At 46.5% G+C, this 17,476-nt stretch overlaps 7 protein-coding genes across 8 annotated transcripts; 3 read left to right on the top strand and 4 right to left on the bottom strand.

The window, feature by feature from the left end:
- Positions 1-2,509: 2,509 nt before the first annotated feature.
- BDBG_07702 (uncharacterized protein) lies at positions 2,510-3,223 on the top strand (the record flags this gene model as incomplete). The annotated part of the gene is made up of 2 exons (XM_031723208.1): positions 2,510-3,016; positions 3,066-3,223. Exons 1-2 carry the CDS (start codon positions 2,935-2,937, stop codon positions 3,221-3,223), a joined length of 240 nt encoding a protein of 79 aa, XP_031580330.1. The 5' UTR covers positions 2,510-2,934.
- A 284-nt stretch (positions 3,224-3,507) lies between these two features.
- On the bottom strand, positions 3,508-6,991 carry BDBG_07701. 2 transcript variants are annotated; one of them, XM_002621816.2, is made up of 7 exons: positions 6,633-6,991; positions 6,159-6,518; positions 5,552-5,755; positions 5,033-5,453; positions 4,917-4,978; positions 4,186-4,852; positions 3,508-4,068 (listed from the first exon to the last, which is right to left on the bottom strand). In XM_002621816.2, the coding sequence occupies exons 3-7, from the start codon at positions 5,741-5,743 to the stop codon at positions 3,791-3,793; spliced, it is 1,620 nt and encodes a 539-aa protein (XP_002621862.1). In that variant the 5' UTR covers positions 5,744-5,755; positions 6,159-6,518; positions 6,633-6,991; the 3' UTR covers positions 3,508-3,790. The 2 variants fall into 2 exon arrangements, with proteins under 2 accessions (XP_002621862.1, XP_031580329.1); XM_031723207.1 differs by having other exon boundaries at positions 5,552-6,518.
- A 601-nt stretch (positions 6,992-7,592) lies between these two features.
- BDBG_17660 (uncharacterized protein) lies at positions 7,593-10,530 on the bottom strand (the record flags this gene model as incomplete). The annotated part of the gene is made up of 8 exons (XM_031725330.1): positions 7,593-8,309; positions 8,367-8,845; positions 8,917-9,045; positions 9,194-9,218; positions 9,282-9,469; positions 9,626-9,857; positions 10,044-10,324; positions 10,374-10,530. The coding sequence occupies 8 exons, from the start codon at positions 10,528-10,530 to the stop codon at positions 7,773-7,775; spliced, it is 2,028 nt and encodes a 675-aa protein (XP_031580328.1). The 3' UTR covers positions 7,593-7,772.
- A 300-nt stretch (positions 10,531-10,830) lies between these two features.
- BDBG_17659 (uncharacterized protein) lies at positions 10,831-11,292 on the bottom strand (the record flags this gene model as incomplete). Its single annotated transcript, XM_031725329.1, has 1 exon — positions 10,831-11,292. The coding sequence occupies exon 1, from the start codon at positions 11,185-11,187 to the stop codon at positions 10,831-10,833; it is 357 nt and encodes a 118-aa protein (XP_031580327.1). The 5' UTR covers positions 11,188-11,292.
- Positions 11,293-12,194: 902 nt separating this feature from the next.
- BDBG_07699 (prenyl protein peptidase) lies at positions 12,195-14,162 on the top strand. The gene is made up of 4 exons (XM_002621814.2): positions 12,195-12,542; positions 12,624-12,670; positions 12,790-13,170; positions 13,245-14,162. Exons 1-4 carry the CDS (start codon positions 12,491-12,493, stop codon positions 13,776-13,778), a joined length of 1,014 nt encoding a protein of 337 aa, XP_002621860.1. The 5' UTR covers positions 12,195-12,490; the 3' UTR covers positions 13,779-14,162.
- Positions 14,163-14,182: 20 nt separating this feature from the next.
- BDBG_17658 (uncharacterized protein) lies at positions 14,183-16,185 on the top strand. Its single transcript, XM_002621812.2, has 2 exons — positions 14,183-14,885; positions 15,075-16,185. Exons 1-2 carry the CDS (start codon positions 14,442-14,444, stop codon positions 15,786-15,788), a joined length of 1,158 nt encoding a protein of 385 aa, XP_002621858.2. The 5' UTR covers positions 14,183-14,441; the 3' UTR covers positions 15,789-16,185.
- Positions 14,852-17,259, bottom strand: BDBG_07696 (uncharacterized protein). Its single transcript, XM_031723206.1, has one exon. It carries the CDS (start codon positions 16,533-16,535, stop codon positions 16,149-16,151), a length of 387 nt encoding a protein of 128 aa, XP_031580326.1. The 5' UTR covers positions 16,536-17,259; the 3' UTR covers positions 14,852-16,148.
- Between the last annotated feature and the right edge of the window lie 217 nt (positions 17,260-17,476).

Genomic DNA, 17,476 nt, shown 5'->3' with positions numbered 1-17,476 from the left:
GGGGGCGGTGTGGAGATCACGTGGGCCGCAGCGTGCTTTGTCTGGATCGGGAAATCATGATTCATTCATCCGAGATAATTGATCGATACATCTTGATATATCTCGCTGCGTTACGTCTTGGGCTTGGGCTGCTGGCTGTTTCTTGTGGCGCCCGGATGTATGTATTATTATTATTGCACATCGCGTCCCCTGTTTCATCAAAAAAACAACAGCAAGGGTGGCGCCATCGAGGCTATTGATTGATCCATCACCATTATTCAACAACTATTTCCCTTTGCGACTCTCTTCTCACACTCCCCGTCACACATACTCCAGTTCCTGGATACTTGGATATCATGTTGAAATACACCGGATTTCTTGGTTGACATCCGGGGAATCTTTACGCTGATAGTTAGGCTTGCCAGGAACCCGCAAGCATAGTTAATCCGCCCGCGGCTCGAGTTTACCCGTGGGTCAAATTCATCATCAACCAGCGAGCCCCCTGCATTACAAATTAAATGCAGCCTGTACTCATTTTCTTCTTCCCGCTGCTGATAAGAAGAATAATCATATAATCCCTATTGTGGATACGCCTGCAGGGCCGCAGGGGGGACGAAACATTAGAAACATTTTCTCTCCTCGCATCAACGTCAGAGAAATAGTTAACCGCCAAATGAGTTTCTTAAAAAAAATCCACTTGCCAACGCAGACCTGCATAACAGCATAAACTAGGCACGCACGCCTCGCGATGATTTCTTTTCTCCAGAGGAATCTGAGAATTTTAGTGCTTTCGCCTATCCTTCTGTCTTTTGTTCCTTGCAAGTCGGTGATCACTACTACTGCTACTAAGTTAACTCAACCTGGTGTTGTTGGTGTTGTTGTAAGCAACTTCATGACGCAATGACTTTCCTTGTTGTTTATCTCAGAGTGTCTCTTTTTTTTTTTTTTTTTTTTTCATAGTTGTTGTTGACAAAAATTATTATTGATTTCTACCCTTTTTATTGATTTTATTATCGAATATTTCTCGGACTAATGTACTGTACAGTACATACATAACAAAAACAGCCGAAAGCGAAGGACACAATCCCGCAAATTAACTCCTGCTCATAAAACCCCAACCTAAAAAAGAAACCGTCCACCAGCGAATCAAAAATCACGCTTGAGTCTCACTGCAACATACATCCCACGGCTAAATCCAGGTCCGCGAGTTTTTTAATTGGTCAATATGCACGGTACCTGCAGTAGTTAACGCTGTTTTAATTTATGCAACTGAAAATCCCACGATGGATGCGACAGAAGCGAAGTTTTCTGGCCTCTCATTCACGAATCACAGGAGGGCAAATTCGCAAATGACCCCAAATGGCCCCTCTCTTCCATTATTATTATTATTATTATTATTATTATTATTCGAGTTCGAAGCATGCATATGCCGGCGTACATGTACTGCACATGAACTCGGCGCTCATGCGTATGGAACATGCCATATCATCTGTGCTGCAGAGTCTGTAGTTATATGTGACAATGACTGTGAGAGAGGTGGAGTTACACATTACGTTTCCCAAGCGCAAAAAGAAATGAATAGCCACAATGCCTTTCAATAATGTTCAGTACGGAGTAAGTGGAATATATTTCACGAATAGATTAATTCTATATACATTGTTAACCAATCAGATAACTAATAGTTAGTTACTCCGTAACTTACGCAGTAGTAAATAATTATTAATACAAATATATCTCAACTGCAGCTTTTGCAAATACCATTCCCGCACATCTATTTCCCTCTTGTGATCATCTCGCTCACTCAACAAACACATTGCACAGCCCAATGTCAATCAAACCTAGCTGCTGTCCTTTTCGCTCGGGAGACACGCTGCCAAATCGTAATTCCCATACGTTGCACGAGGGTAAGCAGAGCAAGCAACATTGGGAAAGCCGAGTGTTGCAGAGTCCCCACTACTCACTCCTATCCTATGCTTCTATGGGGCCACTGGGTTCGATCGACTGATAAGGGAGTTAGAGGAGTTTTTTGGGCAGTCAAGTCATACATAATAATAATATAATTGGGTAGGAATCAATTGTTTCCTGTATGCTGCATAATAGAACTGGAGCGGGAGGTTCGGTTTCAGGCGGACTGGCATCGTAGAACTCAACCAACTCACTTATCGCAACTACGAAAATACATGTATAACTATCCAATGTATCTTTGGAGAACTTTCATACTATCGCTCGCTCTGTTTGCTGGGGGCGCGGCTTTTGCTCCTCGCTCTTGAGGGGAGAGATGAGATAGTTCGCCTTACTCTTCTGCAAAAAGCAACTTCTCCTCTTTGTAACGAACGGCCTGTCAAAAATTCTTAACTACTGATTGACACGATTCCTATGCTTCCTTGATGTTCGCGCGAGGAGGCTAGGCGCTGACGGGCAACGGCCAAAAGGTCCCCTTTCCAAACCATGCCATGCTTGACTCCAATCACTGAAAATGCTTCTTTGCATGCCAGCAGCCTGTGTTTGAAGATATGTCAGTAAGGGTTTTTTAAGTTGAATTGCCCTAAACTGCGCAACGGCGGGGATTTCTGAAGAACCAAACCTGCATGCCCCTATTTTGGGGGGGGGGATCGATTGAAAGGCTCGTTCCACACGACTTTGATTTCACGATACGATAAATGTCTTGTTAAATATTTGCCGTATCATAAGCACAGGGGACTCATCGTGATCACCTATGAACGGTTCAACCAACCAAGGATAACCCCGAGTCGGACTCTACCGTCGCGACTGAAAACCACCAAAGCCCATGCTGATTTGATCCTTATCGGGACCTGCTTTATCTCCGGCCGTTAGCATGCAGACTTGGTATATGTAACTACTGTACTCCGTACTCCGTATAGAAAGAACAGTTCTCAATATTCCCAAATATTCCATCAGTCGAAGGGACCAAGAACCCCGGCCGTTGTCACGGATATGCAAGCTCCCAATTGCAGAACCTCTTGCGCTCCCGCTCAACAACCGAGCCAGAGGCACACACCGACATCCATCCTACAGCGTAAGTTTCGCCTGCGGTGCATTTTGATTCGACATTCCCCGTCGTCCAGGCCCCTCCTCAGCTCTCACCAGCGGCGCGCTAGTGGAAGGCAGGAATCGTGCCACCGTGAAACTGCTGTCCTTCCAGTCCGCGGGCCAGATCATCGCCAGCCAACATGCTCGACTTCGCCGGACTACCTACCCAACGGTCCAACTCACGAGTACGTAGCACATTACTGTGATCTTACAGCGTATGGTTGATGGTTGATTCTGCGCTATTTACTGCGCGGTTACTGGAGAATCCGAGGCGTGATCGGCGCTTTGTTTCTGTGGTTACACTCCTCCTGCCGGGCGCGGTGTTGGGCGGGTACTTGACGCGCGCTGGGAGTACAGAGTATTGCGATCTGGATCGCCCCGTCGATTAAGATTGCCATCGCTGCGGCGTGGATGTTATGGAGGGATGATGAGGGGTCTATTCGTCTTTACAGTCCGTAGTGATTTTGGAGTTATTCCTTTGGAGATTTTTTTTTTTTTTTTTTTTTATTTTAATTTTTTTGACGCTATCTTTGGGCGTTGGAAGTGGGTCCTTCTGGGAGTCATTCTTTGACCATGATCTCCTCATCCTATTTAACACTTAGCAACACCTTGCGCAGTACATCTAAGCAATACTCAATCCCCTATTTAAATATATCACTCATCGCAGACTTAATCAAATCCCCATCCATTCCTCCGTATAAAGAGTAATATCACTGTGTCACCGGCTGTGTTTTTGCAATGAATAAAACTAACAACCTAACTATGCCTCGGCGCTTAACTTAAAACCACCAGGCTGCAACTTTTCAAACACTAGATCAGGATCATACTTCGCCTGTACGCTCCTCAGCTGCCGCAAACTCTCCTCGCCATAACTTGCAAGTGGCGACTGGGTAGGCCCTGCGTAGTTCATATAGATGAAACCATCTTGAAGGTCAAGCTCTGTCGCGAGGGCGTTGGATCGAGATAAAATCGATTCGCTAGTTGGGATAACGAGGTAGTCATCGGCACGGCTGGCCCAGGAAAAGTTAAACAGAACAACTATATTCAGATGACGGTAACAAGGTATTAGTAAGAGCGTGTATGCATCTGACAGCTATCTGAATACAGAATTTCGAAACCATGGAAGGAATGGAGAGTATAGTGGTAGAAACTTACGCAGAAGCGGTCCGCGGTGTGGATTGACGCCAAGAATATTCCCACCCCTTTTTGAGAATTTGGATATCATTGGCAAAGTTATAGCTTGAAAGTTAACGGCTGAGACGAACCCATCAAGGTTGCTGATTTTGTCCCTGATCTTATCCGTCTCTGATATAACTACTTCAACAATTCTGTTCTGCAGCTCGACACTGTTCCTGTACGTTGCGGTTGTAAACTGGTTGCGGTACACTAGTGGCGGATTATAGGAAGAGAAATCTTTGGTGAGATTGGCGAGGCGTGAAATTTGGGTAGTTTGATGAATAGGGTTAACGTTTGTGAGATTTTCGAAGCTGGATGTAAAGATATCTGGATCGGGTACTGCGTTCGCATAATGAGCAATGAGGCCGCTTATCCATTGGCCTTGGACGTTTGAGAAGCTTGTTATTATCGACAAACTTGGGTCATTACTGGCATGCTCGTTAAACACGGCTAAGCCTTCAGTAATGAATTCTTTGGCATCAAGCCCGTACGATCGTATAGTGCTCCACATTTCTCCCTGGGGGTAGGTGTCAAGGTCGAAGCGGACGACGATGCCAAAGTTGTTGCCGCCGCCTCTCAAAGCGAGATAGAGATCTGGATGAGACGTCTGGTTGACATTTTGCAATCGCGCGTCTGCCATGACGACCTATGGGTAGAAGAAATATTAACATTCCCATGCGATCGCCAAAGTAGTGGGAGGGGAAACTAACATGATAGTTGACAACATTATCGCAAGCGAGCCCCTCCCGCCCAGAGAAAAAGGATATACCGCCTACTAACACGTCAGAAATTGAGGGATAGCTTTGGAGGGTTGTGATAAGCATACCTCCAAGAGATAGCCCTCCAACTCCGATGGGAGATACCCGTCCACCCACAACAATAAGATCCAATTGATCTAGCTTGGTGTAGACCTCCCCCCAGCTCGCACCAGCACCGACGGATGTTGTTCGTTTATCATTAGACACGACTATCTCACGAAGAGGTCGGAGATCAATAGTTATGCCATTTTCAATATTGGATGCACCGGGAACATCCGAGTGGCCACCACTTCGAACACTAAATGGACACTGCGTCTTCCGAGAGATAGCGACAGATATTGACACGGAAAGGGATTCCGTTACTGCAACAAAGCAGTTTGGTGATAAGGCAGCCTGTTGCTCTGCCCAATAGCTTCTCTTATTGGAAACGTAATCATCAGTGCCAGGGAACTGCACTTCTGACGGGAGCACGGTAGAGAGGATGTCGCACTACTCGCATGTTACCACTGTATTAACATCAATCGTGCAACAATCCACAAGCCTTGAACATGGTATATAATGATCTCCTAGAAATGGGTCGTGCATACGGCTTTCTCACAACGTGTGTTTAGCGAAGTCCTCGCTAATTCCAGCTCTGATATATCTGTGAAAAACCGTTGTAGGCCCAACTGTTCAATAGTTCCGTCCAACGGATATAACGCGTTCGAAGCTTCAACATGAGCACCTATGACAAGGCTTCCTATCCCTAAGACCGATAATACGAAGGGAACAGAGTTCATGGCGAATGGAACCTAGAAGAACAACACAATAATTATTTATGCCTTACACAGATAGTGAGATAATTTTGTCAAGATAACATATCTAGTCGGTAAAAACCGCTGTCTGTTTTTGCGTCCGACATATACTCGGTGGGTTATACGATTAGGCGACCGGCTTTCCCACACGACAAAGAGAGCAACTGCGAGGTATCCGCTTTGTCGCTTCCTTTATAAACCTGTCTGGTTTGGGATGGCCTGCCGATACCTTCATTGGGAGCTACGATGCAATCCCCATGGTGCAGTTGTTCGAGCGAATGAAAAATTCCAGCGGGGGTACCGCACACAGGCTGACGAAAGCAAAGGAGGATTCAAATTGGCTGGCTGATCTCCTCCCTCAATGAAAACAGAACTAAAACAAGGCAGAGAATGGCCCTACCAAAAGTACGAAGTAAAACCGACATCAGAAGTCTAGAACGCCGGTAATACGTATTTCATTGGGCTTGCCGGTTTCTGACCAGATATGTACGCTGCGTACAATGTACATGTACACACATGTACAGCACATGGCTTGAGAATTTGGAGGATTCTCCCCGCGCGGTAGGAAAATAACCGAATGGCTTTGTAGAAATGGCGTGTGTACCTTCTTTTCCTCCCTTCTTCTGCCAGCCTCGTTCGCTCTTGCTCTCCGCGGGGCTGACGTTAAATGGGTTAAGCCATCCGTAATTTTGCGTTCAGGTCAGCTTTCGTTTTTTCCAGTCCTTTTCTCATCAATTCAATTGGCAGAAATTTGTTCCCACTTCATCACCTGTTAGCGAACCCACACACGCATCTTCAATTTGAGATTGGCATTAAATCCGCCAAAATGGCGGAGCGGGGGGCTAGAAAATATGAGTGCCACACGAAACCTCGCCTTGGCCCTAAGAAAATGTACTCGCTATCGACCTTCGATTAGTGAACCAGAATCGCTCCGTACAGTCCAAGATTTCCACAAGATTCATAGAGGAAGCATAGGAGAGTGTCGGGAGAGAAAGATTTCTTGGCTAGTAAATGTAAGACACAGCCACATCCATTAAAAAGTAGGTAAATCTAATCAAGTTACAGTGCTCAAAACGCGATGGTTGTTGTGGCTTCTTGGAATGCATCATTTTCATTTTCAACCGAATCATGGGCAGACTGCTGTACTAAAAGGATGAATTCATAAGGTAGATTGTCGACTTATCCCATATATACAAGGCAGCATGTTTTATCAACCCCATCATGGCGATATAAACCGCAGCTCGTTTTCAAGTGCGCATGCTCGAGTTGGGCCCGGTTGTGGTGGGAATAAGGTTGTGGAACCCGCAGCGCTAAACTGAAAAGTAGATCCTCCCCCACCCGGCCCGAACCCTATCTATCGGAAGCGGATTTACAGCAACATCCGGATTCCCGTTAATTTCCCTAACCACAGCAGCCACGCTTCAAGTGGATGTGACTGGTAAGCCTTTGTACGACTGCACAGCACAGGGCAAAAGAGCAATATCTCTTGCTTATGCATCCAGGAGGGCGGAGCTGGCCTTTCCTCATTCACACATGATATTTTAAGAGAGGTGAGACCCATGCTACCTGAACAAGTGATGACAGATGTTGGGACTGATGCCTGGCGCGGTATTTCTGATATCAGGAGAAAATTTGAATATTAAACTAGCTAAGCTCGCTCAATCAAAATAGACTGAATATGCTTGGACCCCATGATCCCTATCAATTGTCCTTGTTGCTGGCTGAAAAAAAAAAAAGGGACATAAGAAGTATTCAGATCCTGCCCTGACTTTAATACTGAGAATAGTGTGTTGCTGTTGCTGCTCCAGCAACTCTCAGTGCTGGCTCTGCTCTCCTTAGAACCAAGTTTGAGAGTTTCTAGAGTTACCATCATCAGTGATGAAGCATGGTACTGATATGTGATATGCCACTAAACAAAATGAATAACAAACTCAAAATTCAACAAACACAGAGGAGTAAAAGAATACACTGAATTCACAGCAGTTCACAATGGATTTTTGCTAAAATATTCATTTCAAATAAAGTTGCTGAAAATATCTTCTTCCAGGACAGTTGGAATGTCCCCCTGATTGGTGAGTGTCATATCCATGCCACCAAGGGGAGAATGGCCGTAGCCAAAACCTTGTTGGGTCGAGTCACCTGGTGCTCGCGGGCTCGAGTGATCCAAGCCTCCATGGACCAACTCGCCCAGTGCTCGCGGGCTTGAGCTATATAAGTCTGCAGGGACCGAGCCGCCCGGTGCTCGTGGGCTTGGGCTATCTAAGTCTGCAGGGACCGAGCTGCCCAGTGCTCGCGGGCTCGAGCTATCTAAGTCTGCAGGGACCGAGCCGCCCGGTGCTCGTGGGCTTGGGCTATCTAAGTCTGCAGGGACCGAGCTGCCCAGTGCTCGCGGGGTCGAGCGACCCAAGCTTCCGCGGACCGACTTGCCACGTGGTCGTGGTTGTGGCCGAGAATTAGAATCTGAGTTTGTAGTTGGGGCAACTGGACTCGGTGGGTCTGGTATTCCCGACGTTGTATTTGAAGTGTCCAGTTGCTCAAGATCGTGCAGAAGCTGCTTCATGTCCGGACATCAGGTTCTCACAAACTCTATAGCACATGGTATGCTAACATATATGCCAATAACAATTTTCAGCCTCAGAGTGTTAGGAAGGACGTATGATGGATACTTTTTGCTGTTCAAGTAGAACCTCATGGAGGCTCTTGATAGGCCAAGGCCCTGGCATATTTTGATCAAATTTATTGATCTAGATGATACTTTGGTTTCATTGTAATGAATCCAGGCCCATAGGTCGTCTGCAGTAATGTTATTGAACAGTTGCAGTGCTGGAGTGGAATGACAATTATGCTCTCTAAAGTCAAAGGAAGTGTTTGCCACCTCGCCTTTCATGATGCTATCAATCCTTGTGAAGCAGACTTGAGCAACTGAACAGTTGTCTAGCACAGGCTCCAGCATTGTACCTGCAAAGTCTCGCAGGGTTTTCTGAATTGGGTCAAGATTTGGGGCGAATGTAGCGAGAGACTTAAACCACAGCTTGTGATCCCACAGGATTGAACGGGTTGGAAACCCGGCGGTGTACTTGAGAATGACTAAACCAATTGCTCAGATGTCCACTTTAGCTGTATATGATCGATGATGATAAATTTCAGAGGCAGCATACAAATCAGAACCGCAAAAGGTCCGCAAACAATCCCACGTCGCGAGCCCGAAATCAGAGAGAACAAAAGTAAAAGGCTCCATGAACTTGATGAGAATGTTTGCAGGTTTGATATCACAATGAGCATACCCTCTAGAGTGAATATATAATACAGCATCAAGAATCTGATGTGCCAGCAAGATGACACCTTGAGGATTCAGATCTTCAAGTTATTCAAGGGTTTCCATGCGCATATATTCCATCACTAGAAAATTGCCTTTGTGCCCAGGTATCTCCATACCCTCCATGACAGATATGATGTTGTCCTAGACATATATTAGAGTGGTCTGAGATATACATTGCCAAGGGATGACAAGGGATGAGCGTACATGATCTAAATTTTGAAGTGCCTTAGACTCCTTGTCAAATCTCACCTTGGCTGTTTCATTATCAACTGGGTCTTTGAATGACTTCAGCATCTTCACCGTGTAGAATTTTCCATAACAATCCACTGCGTTGAAGACAGTCCCACTTGTCCCACTACTGAGAACCTCAAATGTCGAAATCTTGCCCAGATCTAAATAAGTTGGCTTGCTAGTGCACTGCGGGATCATCAGAGTACTGGTCAGTGAAGGCCTCTTTATTCACTTGTTGTAATATTTTCACATATTCTGATAGAAAATTTCCTCATTCCTTTCTCAGTCTGGAATAATTATGGTGAGTATGATTAAACCTGCTAAAATTGTATCACTGGAAATAATAGAATGTGAGTGTTTGTTCAAGATGATGGTGAAATCAGCATTTTTTGATCTCAAATGAGTGTCAAGTCTGGAGTCATCCCAGATGAGCAGTGCTCCCGAGTCACAGTTAAGACTTAAATCAAAGTAAATGCCACTGACTCTGTCAGTAGACTTATTGATAAGCAGAACATCACACTTATTCTTGTTACTTTCAAAAACATATCTCTGATGTGAATTAATGAGTTTACAGTCATTCAAGAGAGATAGAATGAGCTGTGTTTGAGTAGTTTCTGAGTGAATAGCTCTTCATTGCCTCTTCCGTCCGCCCTGGGGTCCTGATGAAGGACTGAATTCTGTGGTATATTTCTTGTTGTGTGGAAGTTCTAGAGCTTCAAAGGCTTCTCATGTCACAGGCTTGAGAATGCCTATCACCAATTCAGCATCAATTGCCATTGTTAAGAGGTGTGAGAAATGTGAGCTGGATAAGAAACTATGGAGTTGAAAGAAGATGAACATCTGAAGGATGTAAGGTGGGCCGTGAAGAGGGGTAAGGCCGATCGAGTACAGTTCCATTGTTTCCGAAGTGGGAGGTTGCAATCTTTGGTAAATGGCATTAAAAGCCAACAAGCCTTGCATTAGCACTACCCTCCTTGTTGTGGTAGTCTGCCAATCAGCAAGCAAGTTTTCTTTTTCTGTGATGGTTGTTGATCGCCTGGTCTTCGCTTTTTCTTTTCTTTGTACCACTCGCGCTGGTTGCTGCAGGTAGTTCAGATTGTGATGCAGAAGAGTTCACTGAGGCTTTCTGCTTCAAATTTGCAAGTCGAGCGCTTCGGCGAAGAGTCTTCGGCGATCCACTAGAGCTGTCAGAGTCATATGCGTAGCCCTGATCTCGCAACATGGTTTGGTGAAAAGTGGGTCCTTGATGCTCAGCGTATACAAGGGGTTGCAAAAGACATTCGTACAACATGTTCTCGCACTCCCAATATTTCGGGTCGTTGATGCCGTCGTAACGGGCATCCTCGTGGACTCTTGGGCAAGTAGATTTCCAAAATCTGCTCTCACATTTCCAATATTCGGTGTCTTGTATGCTCGTGCGGCTAGCCTGGTCCTCCTTTGCAGCACAAGTGGTTCTCCAAAAATCCGCCTCGCATCTCCAGTAATTCACATTCGAAATTTTAAGGCGCCTTCCCTCCTTAAATCATGACTTTGACATCCAGAACATGGCCTCACATCTCCAATAATGTGCATCGTCAATGGAAGACCGACGATCATCAACATCCGTCTTTCCTGATTCGGACCTCATCATCCGTACATATACCTCGCGTTTTGTTTTTGCCCATGAATACCAGTATTCCAATGGATACATGGGATGCGGATAACATGCGGTTTTAGGCGTGGGAGGAGTCGGGTGCCGATACGGAGTAATAGAGTAGTCACGGGGGTGGGGATTTGACATCAAGCGCTCGTTAACAAGGGACACAGGCAGGCCCACGCGAAGATGGATATTGTACCTGTTAACGGGGCCCCTGGCGGGGGTAGACATACCGTAGATCATTGTAGCGATAGAAAATAGCTTTGAATTCCGGAGAGAGGAGGCTTCGAAGCTGCAACAGCGGGATTTTCTCTTATTATACAAAAAACGTCTCCTCGTGAGGAGGCCAGGCAACTTTAGCGTCGTTCTTTCGACGACTCTTGTTAGGACAATAATTGGGATGAATCGGCGATAATACCAAATTGATCGCAGAAAAAGAGTATGTTAAAGATGCCTGGCCTCTCGACGAGAATTCAGTAGCAGGAATCCCGCTCGGTCCCATCCACTCACAGAGCTGGTTGCAGCTGTTGGTGCAAGTCAAGCCAGGGCGCTGGCTTCTGCGCCACCCAGCTGGTCTTTGCATGGACAGCCTATACTCCGTAGTGACAGATGAATGGGTCAAACAATAATAATGGCTTTTTTAGATGTTGTTCAGTGTAAAGCCTAATTCCACATAATACTCATTATAGACACACACCAATAGTTACACTAGTATTAATGTAGTTAGTATATTATTATATATGGTTTTACCCTCCAGGTATAGAGCACTCCGGGTATAGAGAACCCTGGGTATAGAGCCCCCTGGGTATAGAGCCCCCCCGGGTATAGAGGTCCCTGGGTATAGAGACCCCTGGGTATAGAGACTGGCCTGGATAGAGACTGCCCCGGGTATAGAGTCCTCCCTTGATGTGGGTCACTATTTCAAACAACTTTCAATGAGGAGATCTTGATTGTGCCCAACAGGAAACCATACAGATGAGCTGGCTGCCAAAAGAATGGCGGGCTGTCCAACGAAACACCGAGCCTTGGCCTGGTGAAACATACTCTGTATTTCCTTGTAAACAGAAATATCAACCCTGAATCAATAATCCGATACCTAAGAGGAATAAGCTCAAGTAGTTTGATCGTTGTTTGTTGGGTTATGTTGTTCGAGTTCTGAGTTCACATGCTTCAAAGGTTCAAAGGTAAATGGTTCGATATTAAATGGTCAGGACGGTGGTGCGCCAAGCCTGGCAAAACTACTGCGTAACTAGCTCCAGCTCAAAGCCAGAGCGTCCTTTCATACCTTCAACCACCTGGCATTGCACAGAGAGAGCGGGTTCTTGCAGCCACCAGAAGCTTGACAGACCGTCTCTCGATAAGCAGCATGCTGGTTTGCCCGCTAGAGACTGTCATCTAAACCCCCCGCCCGCGAGCCAATCTTATAGCTTGTGGAGATATACCCGCAACCCTTTGCCCTGAGATCCACTTCGGTGTTTTCAAGCACCATCAAAGACATTTCATTAGTTAGTGGCCTGCCTTGATCGAAAACGTCGAGAAAGAGGTAATGGCACCCACGGGGCTGATGGATAGGCTGAAAGACCTATATAGCAAAAATGGTGTGCTTTGCTTTTAACAATTTTTCAGTTCCTGATTAAAACATCCATGCACTCATTCTAACACAACGTGCTGGACTCTAGAAAAACCGGAGCCAGTGCTTTCAATTTTTGCGGCTGTTCTCCTTTCGGTATGCACTCCAAGATCTCTGTAGCTCTCATCCACGGCGTTGGCCATGCGATATCTCGTGTCCACCATGGTTCTATCAACTACATCTCCTGGACAACTGACTGACCCACGTGATTTCAGGTTATATTTACTCTGCTATACGTTGTCCCTTTCTATGTGTCTCCCGCAACTAGACCGTCGCCTACTTTGAGCAGGGATGCACCATCGGTGATTAAAGCTCGCGTACGAGCTGTAACGACGTCATGTTTTCTCTCAAGCCTGGGAGTATTCTGCTTTTTTATCTATAAAGCCAATTATCCCCCCACAGAAGCGCTGCGGTTATTGGGATGGTGGCCTATCGGGGCCTTGGAGATTGTAAAATGTTTCCTGTTGACGGCGCTCCTTTTCATGGGTCCTTTATTCGAGGTTGGTATTGTTGAGGGAGAGTGGAAGGATTGGATTCGTGGCAGCCGTGTAGCAGAAACACTTGGGGGATGGATAGGCTGGAGGAACTTTGTTGCGGTAAGTCATCCATCCATAGCCCACCTAACTGTCAGCTGTCTACATTTTCCAGGCTTTATTCTAACATCGCGTAGGGGCCGATCACGGAGGAAGTCATATTTCGCTCAATACTAACTCCCCTCCACCTGCTAACCGATCTATCCCCTGCTCGAATTGTGTTCATCACCCCGCTCTATTTTGGAATCGCGCACGTGCACCACTTCTATGAGTTCAGACTTACCCACCCTCACACCAGCTTCATGCCTTCCATCGCCAGGACTCTTTTCCAGTTTGGATACACCACTATATTTGGCTGGTATGCCACCTTCCTCTACCTCCGGACCGGCTCTTTGCCAGCAGTGATCCTTGTCCATGCATTTTGCAACTACTGTGGACTGCCCCGCCTTTGGGGTCGCGTGGAAGCGCGGGAGTCTGCTATTCCAACTGTCACCAGGGGCAAGGAGGATGTGGACGGCGGACCCGATTTCATGACGCACAAATCGTTGAATATCGGATGGACTGTTGCCTACTACGTCATCTTGGTTGCTGGGGCTTTCGCCTTCTATTCTCAGCTCTGGAGACTGACAGAGTCGTCGCATGAGTTGGCATCTTTCACACCTAGTGCTTAGTTAGGCTAGTTGAAGCTCGTTTACGGGGATATATATGCAAGATATTTACTGCAAGCAGGGAACCCTGTGATGAGATCCGAACTTCTCGTTTACAAGCTTGGTGTGGCACTTCATTGCGAGAGGAGTATTTTTAGTAGACTTTATTATTGCTCTGTTTTACATAGTCATAGGGAGTGTGAATATATGAACATGTGCTCAAATTAGTTGTATATTACTTGCAAGGGATTTTCTATGCGTTATTCAGTCTCTCTTGCGGGCGGATCTACAGAGTATCCCCTTAAGCCAAATGCCTAGATAGATAGGTTCTGACGCTAGCAATTTTAGGTGATGTATTTTTAATATTTTTCAGTTCTAGTTTTTAGTTTTTATTTAGTTAAGTTATTTCATACAAAGTTACTATCTTTAAAATATCTGCCTTTATCTCCAAGCATCAAGCTGCATACAGAAAACAAGCTTGAGATTTTTAGAAACAACTTCTTCTCTTAACCCCTCTCATAGAATAAACTATTATACATGCCATCATACCTCTCGCATACGGTATGCTATTTAAAGTGTCATGGGTTTTTTTTATTTCTCTTCTTTTTTTTTATTTTTGGCTGAAATATTAGCTCTCCCCACTTAAAACATAACTTACCATCTCAGACCGGCGAATGCGGCCTCACAATGCCGCTTTGCAGGACTTCTACCCTTCCCAGTGCCCTCTTCAACATGGTACGTGGATGCGCATTCATGCCAGTGACTCGTTTCTCGACACTATGTCGCGCTAGACCCCACCTCCACTCCAACCGACTTCGTCCGCACCTCACCTCCAGAAACTCCTCAACTTCCTCACGTCGTATAACCATCCCCCCACCATTTCCCATAACGCCCTCGTGCCCGGAACCAACATGTCCCTGTGCGCCAACTCCAAAAATGCCCCAGGGCCTGGAGATTGACCACGAGCGCGACCTCAATGGCACCATGGCGCCGTATTCGCAGCAGGTGCTTATCTTGACCGGGCAGCGTGACTGGAGGAGTAGGATTGAGGAAGACGGGGTGGATGAGGGCTGGGGAATGTTAGGGAGGGGCTTAAAGGGGCTCATTGGGAGAGGAGGAAGGTATGCTGATGTGAGTACGGAGTATACCGGTTTGATATAGGGCCCTATTGTCTGTTACGGGTGGTCCGGGAACACCGCGTCACCCACTCCCCGGTCTTGATTGCTGGATTCCCATGCCAGGAATGATGGAACCGAGATGTTGCAAAAAGGATTTCTCTACGAGGCTTCGCTAATTCGAATTTGCGGAAGTAAATAATAGCCATACAACAATATCATGATTACAAATACCTCATTCCGACCATACAACACAACCGCTTCCACCACCACCACCACCCCTACAACCGCTTCCGCCCTCCTATTCCCCTCATTCCGCTACATACCAACAATCCCCCTCGACGAACCCAGCCTAGATGCCTTCGTCCGCGTCTTTCTCCTCCCCACAACCCTCCACCCAGCCCACGACGCGCTCCCTGCCGCCCAGAGGGAGCACATGCGCCGTGTCCCCACCCTCCAACCCTCCCTCTTCCCAGATATGGTGCGGATCCAACACTCCCCCACCATCCTGATATGCGGACACGGCCATCGCGACCAGCGGTGTGGGATCCTGGGCCCGCTTTTGCAGGCTGAGTTCCGGCGCGTCTTGCAGGGGAGAGGGTTCCGTGTCAGTGGCGGCGAGGAAGCTGGCGATGGTGGGTTTGCAGATGATGTTGGGCAGGCGAATGTGGGGCTAATAAGTCATATTGGAGGGCATAAGTATGCGGGGAATGTTATTATTTACCTACCGCCGTCATTGTCGTCGCCGGGTAATGGACAGGGCGGGGCGATGTCATTGGCTGGGAAAGGGATTTGGTATGGAAGAGTTGAGCCGAGACATGTAGAAGGGATTGTTGAGGAGACGGTGTTGGGGGGTCGGGTTATTTCTGAGCATTTTCGCGGTGGGATTGGCGCGGATGGGGAGATTATGAGGCTGTGAGAGGGGTGGAAGGGTAGGTACTGTAGATTAAGACTAATAGATATGATTTAGATTTAGATTCAGATATGGTAGTCATTATTAAAGTCTGAGGAATTGGACATGTATTTTATGGTCACTGGACTCTGGGGCCAATCGTGTCAGGGGGTTGCTTCCCAAGAGTGGGCAGAAATTTCTAATGATTTGGAGATTAGTGCATAGTAAAACTTCAAGATGACTGAGTTCTAAAATTGTCGGAACGTTTCCCGTGGTAGTGTCATAGCTTGGGAAAGGGCAGTGCGCCAGGATATCGTGGGGAAGACAACTCTAAGTAGTTATTTGAATCAACCACACCTCAACACGTTGACGAAGAAATGAAGTACACTAATGCACATGTATATGTACCGCACAGAGTACATGAACAAATAACAACTCAGGCCACACGATGCTAACCGGCTCAGGAGACCGTGAGGGAAGTTGGTGGGCCGAAGTGGCATAGGGAGCCACTCCGCAGCCAGCGGGTCCAACCTCGTGGCGGTCGGCGAGGTTGTTGATCAGCGCCATTCCTGGCCGGCTAGCACGACGATCATGGTTGCCGAGTTCCACTTGCGGCTCTAAACAAACGCTTTGCTTCAAACTCAGCCTGACAGCAACCTGGAAACCTGTGCGTGCTGTCTGGTCAGTGACACAAAATTCGAAGCATCCTTGTAATCGCATTGCATAAGCTCTCGGATGGCGGTTCGCGCCGATTAAGTTGCGGATTGTTTCCATGTGAAAATTGGATATGTGTGTGTGGAGATCCGTGAGCGCAAGTCGGAATATAGTGTACTCCAAGTTAGTAAGTTACCCGTGAGTGGGACATGAGAAAATCAACACACCTTGACAATTTGCTCAAACAGCCCGTTATGGCTATGAATGATTATCTCGCATGCTTTTTCGTCACTGCTGCCTTTAACTCCCCTCTTTACACTGTCGTGAAAGAGTAACGAAATCCTATTACTGACCAAAACTAGATTTTGGATCCGGAATGCCATACCACCTCTTCCTCCCTGGTAAATAGACAGCTGAGACTTTCTATGCTTCTCATATGTTAGCGCACAGGTCCCGGAAGCTACAAATGTTTTTAGGTCCATGTTCCCTGTATTTTAGACCTGATCATGCTTGAAAATTTCAAAATCAAGGCTTTCGTTGATGCATGTCTTCAAGATTATGACAATGATCATACACTGAGTCAATATCATTTTCTAGAAAATCCAATGACCAGCCTTTGTATCAACTCATCCTATCAAACTGAATCCCTTCCCTCCTGTATCTATCAGTAGAGTAGCTGCTAGCTCGGAGTAGTTGTAGGTGGTGGAGAAGAGGGGACGAGGGTATATGGAACATGTTGAGTCAAGCTTCGCTTAAATGATGTCGAGCACCAAACCTGTGAGACCTACCAGAAGCGAAAGGTCAAACCGACGGGGCATCCATGAATAGCTCAGCGCCATCGTTGTATAACTCTCGATGTTCAGTTAGGGTTTCGTCAGTAAAACCTCAGATAGCAAGGGGAATACCCTAATCCCAAAGCAGCCTAGCGTATCTCCGAATTTCACCCTTACCAGAGCTCGGAGATTCTGTTACTTACGGATAAACAGTCCAAGTCAACGGAATTGCGGGCCACATCGCCAAATCACACTCGTTTTAAATGGCCTGACGGTGATTTTCTAGGA

Source organism: Blastomyces gilchristii (genome assembly GCF_000003855.2).
Source record: "Blastomyces gilchristii SLH14081 genomic scaffold supercont1.20, whole genome shotgun sequence".
NCBI lineage: Eukaryota > Fungi > Ascomycota > Eurotiomycetes > Onygenales > Ajellomycetaceae > Blastomyces > Blastomyces gilchristii.
This window is presented reverse-complemented; position numbering and strand designations above follow the sequence as displayed.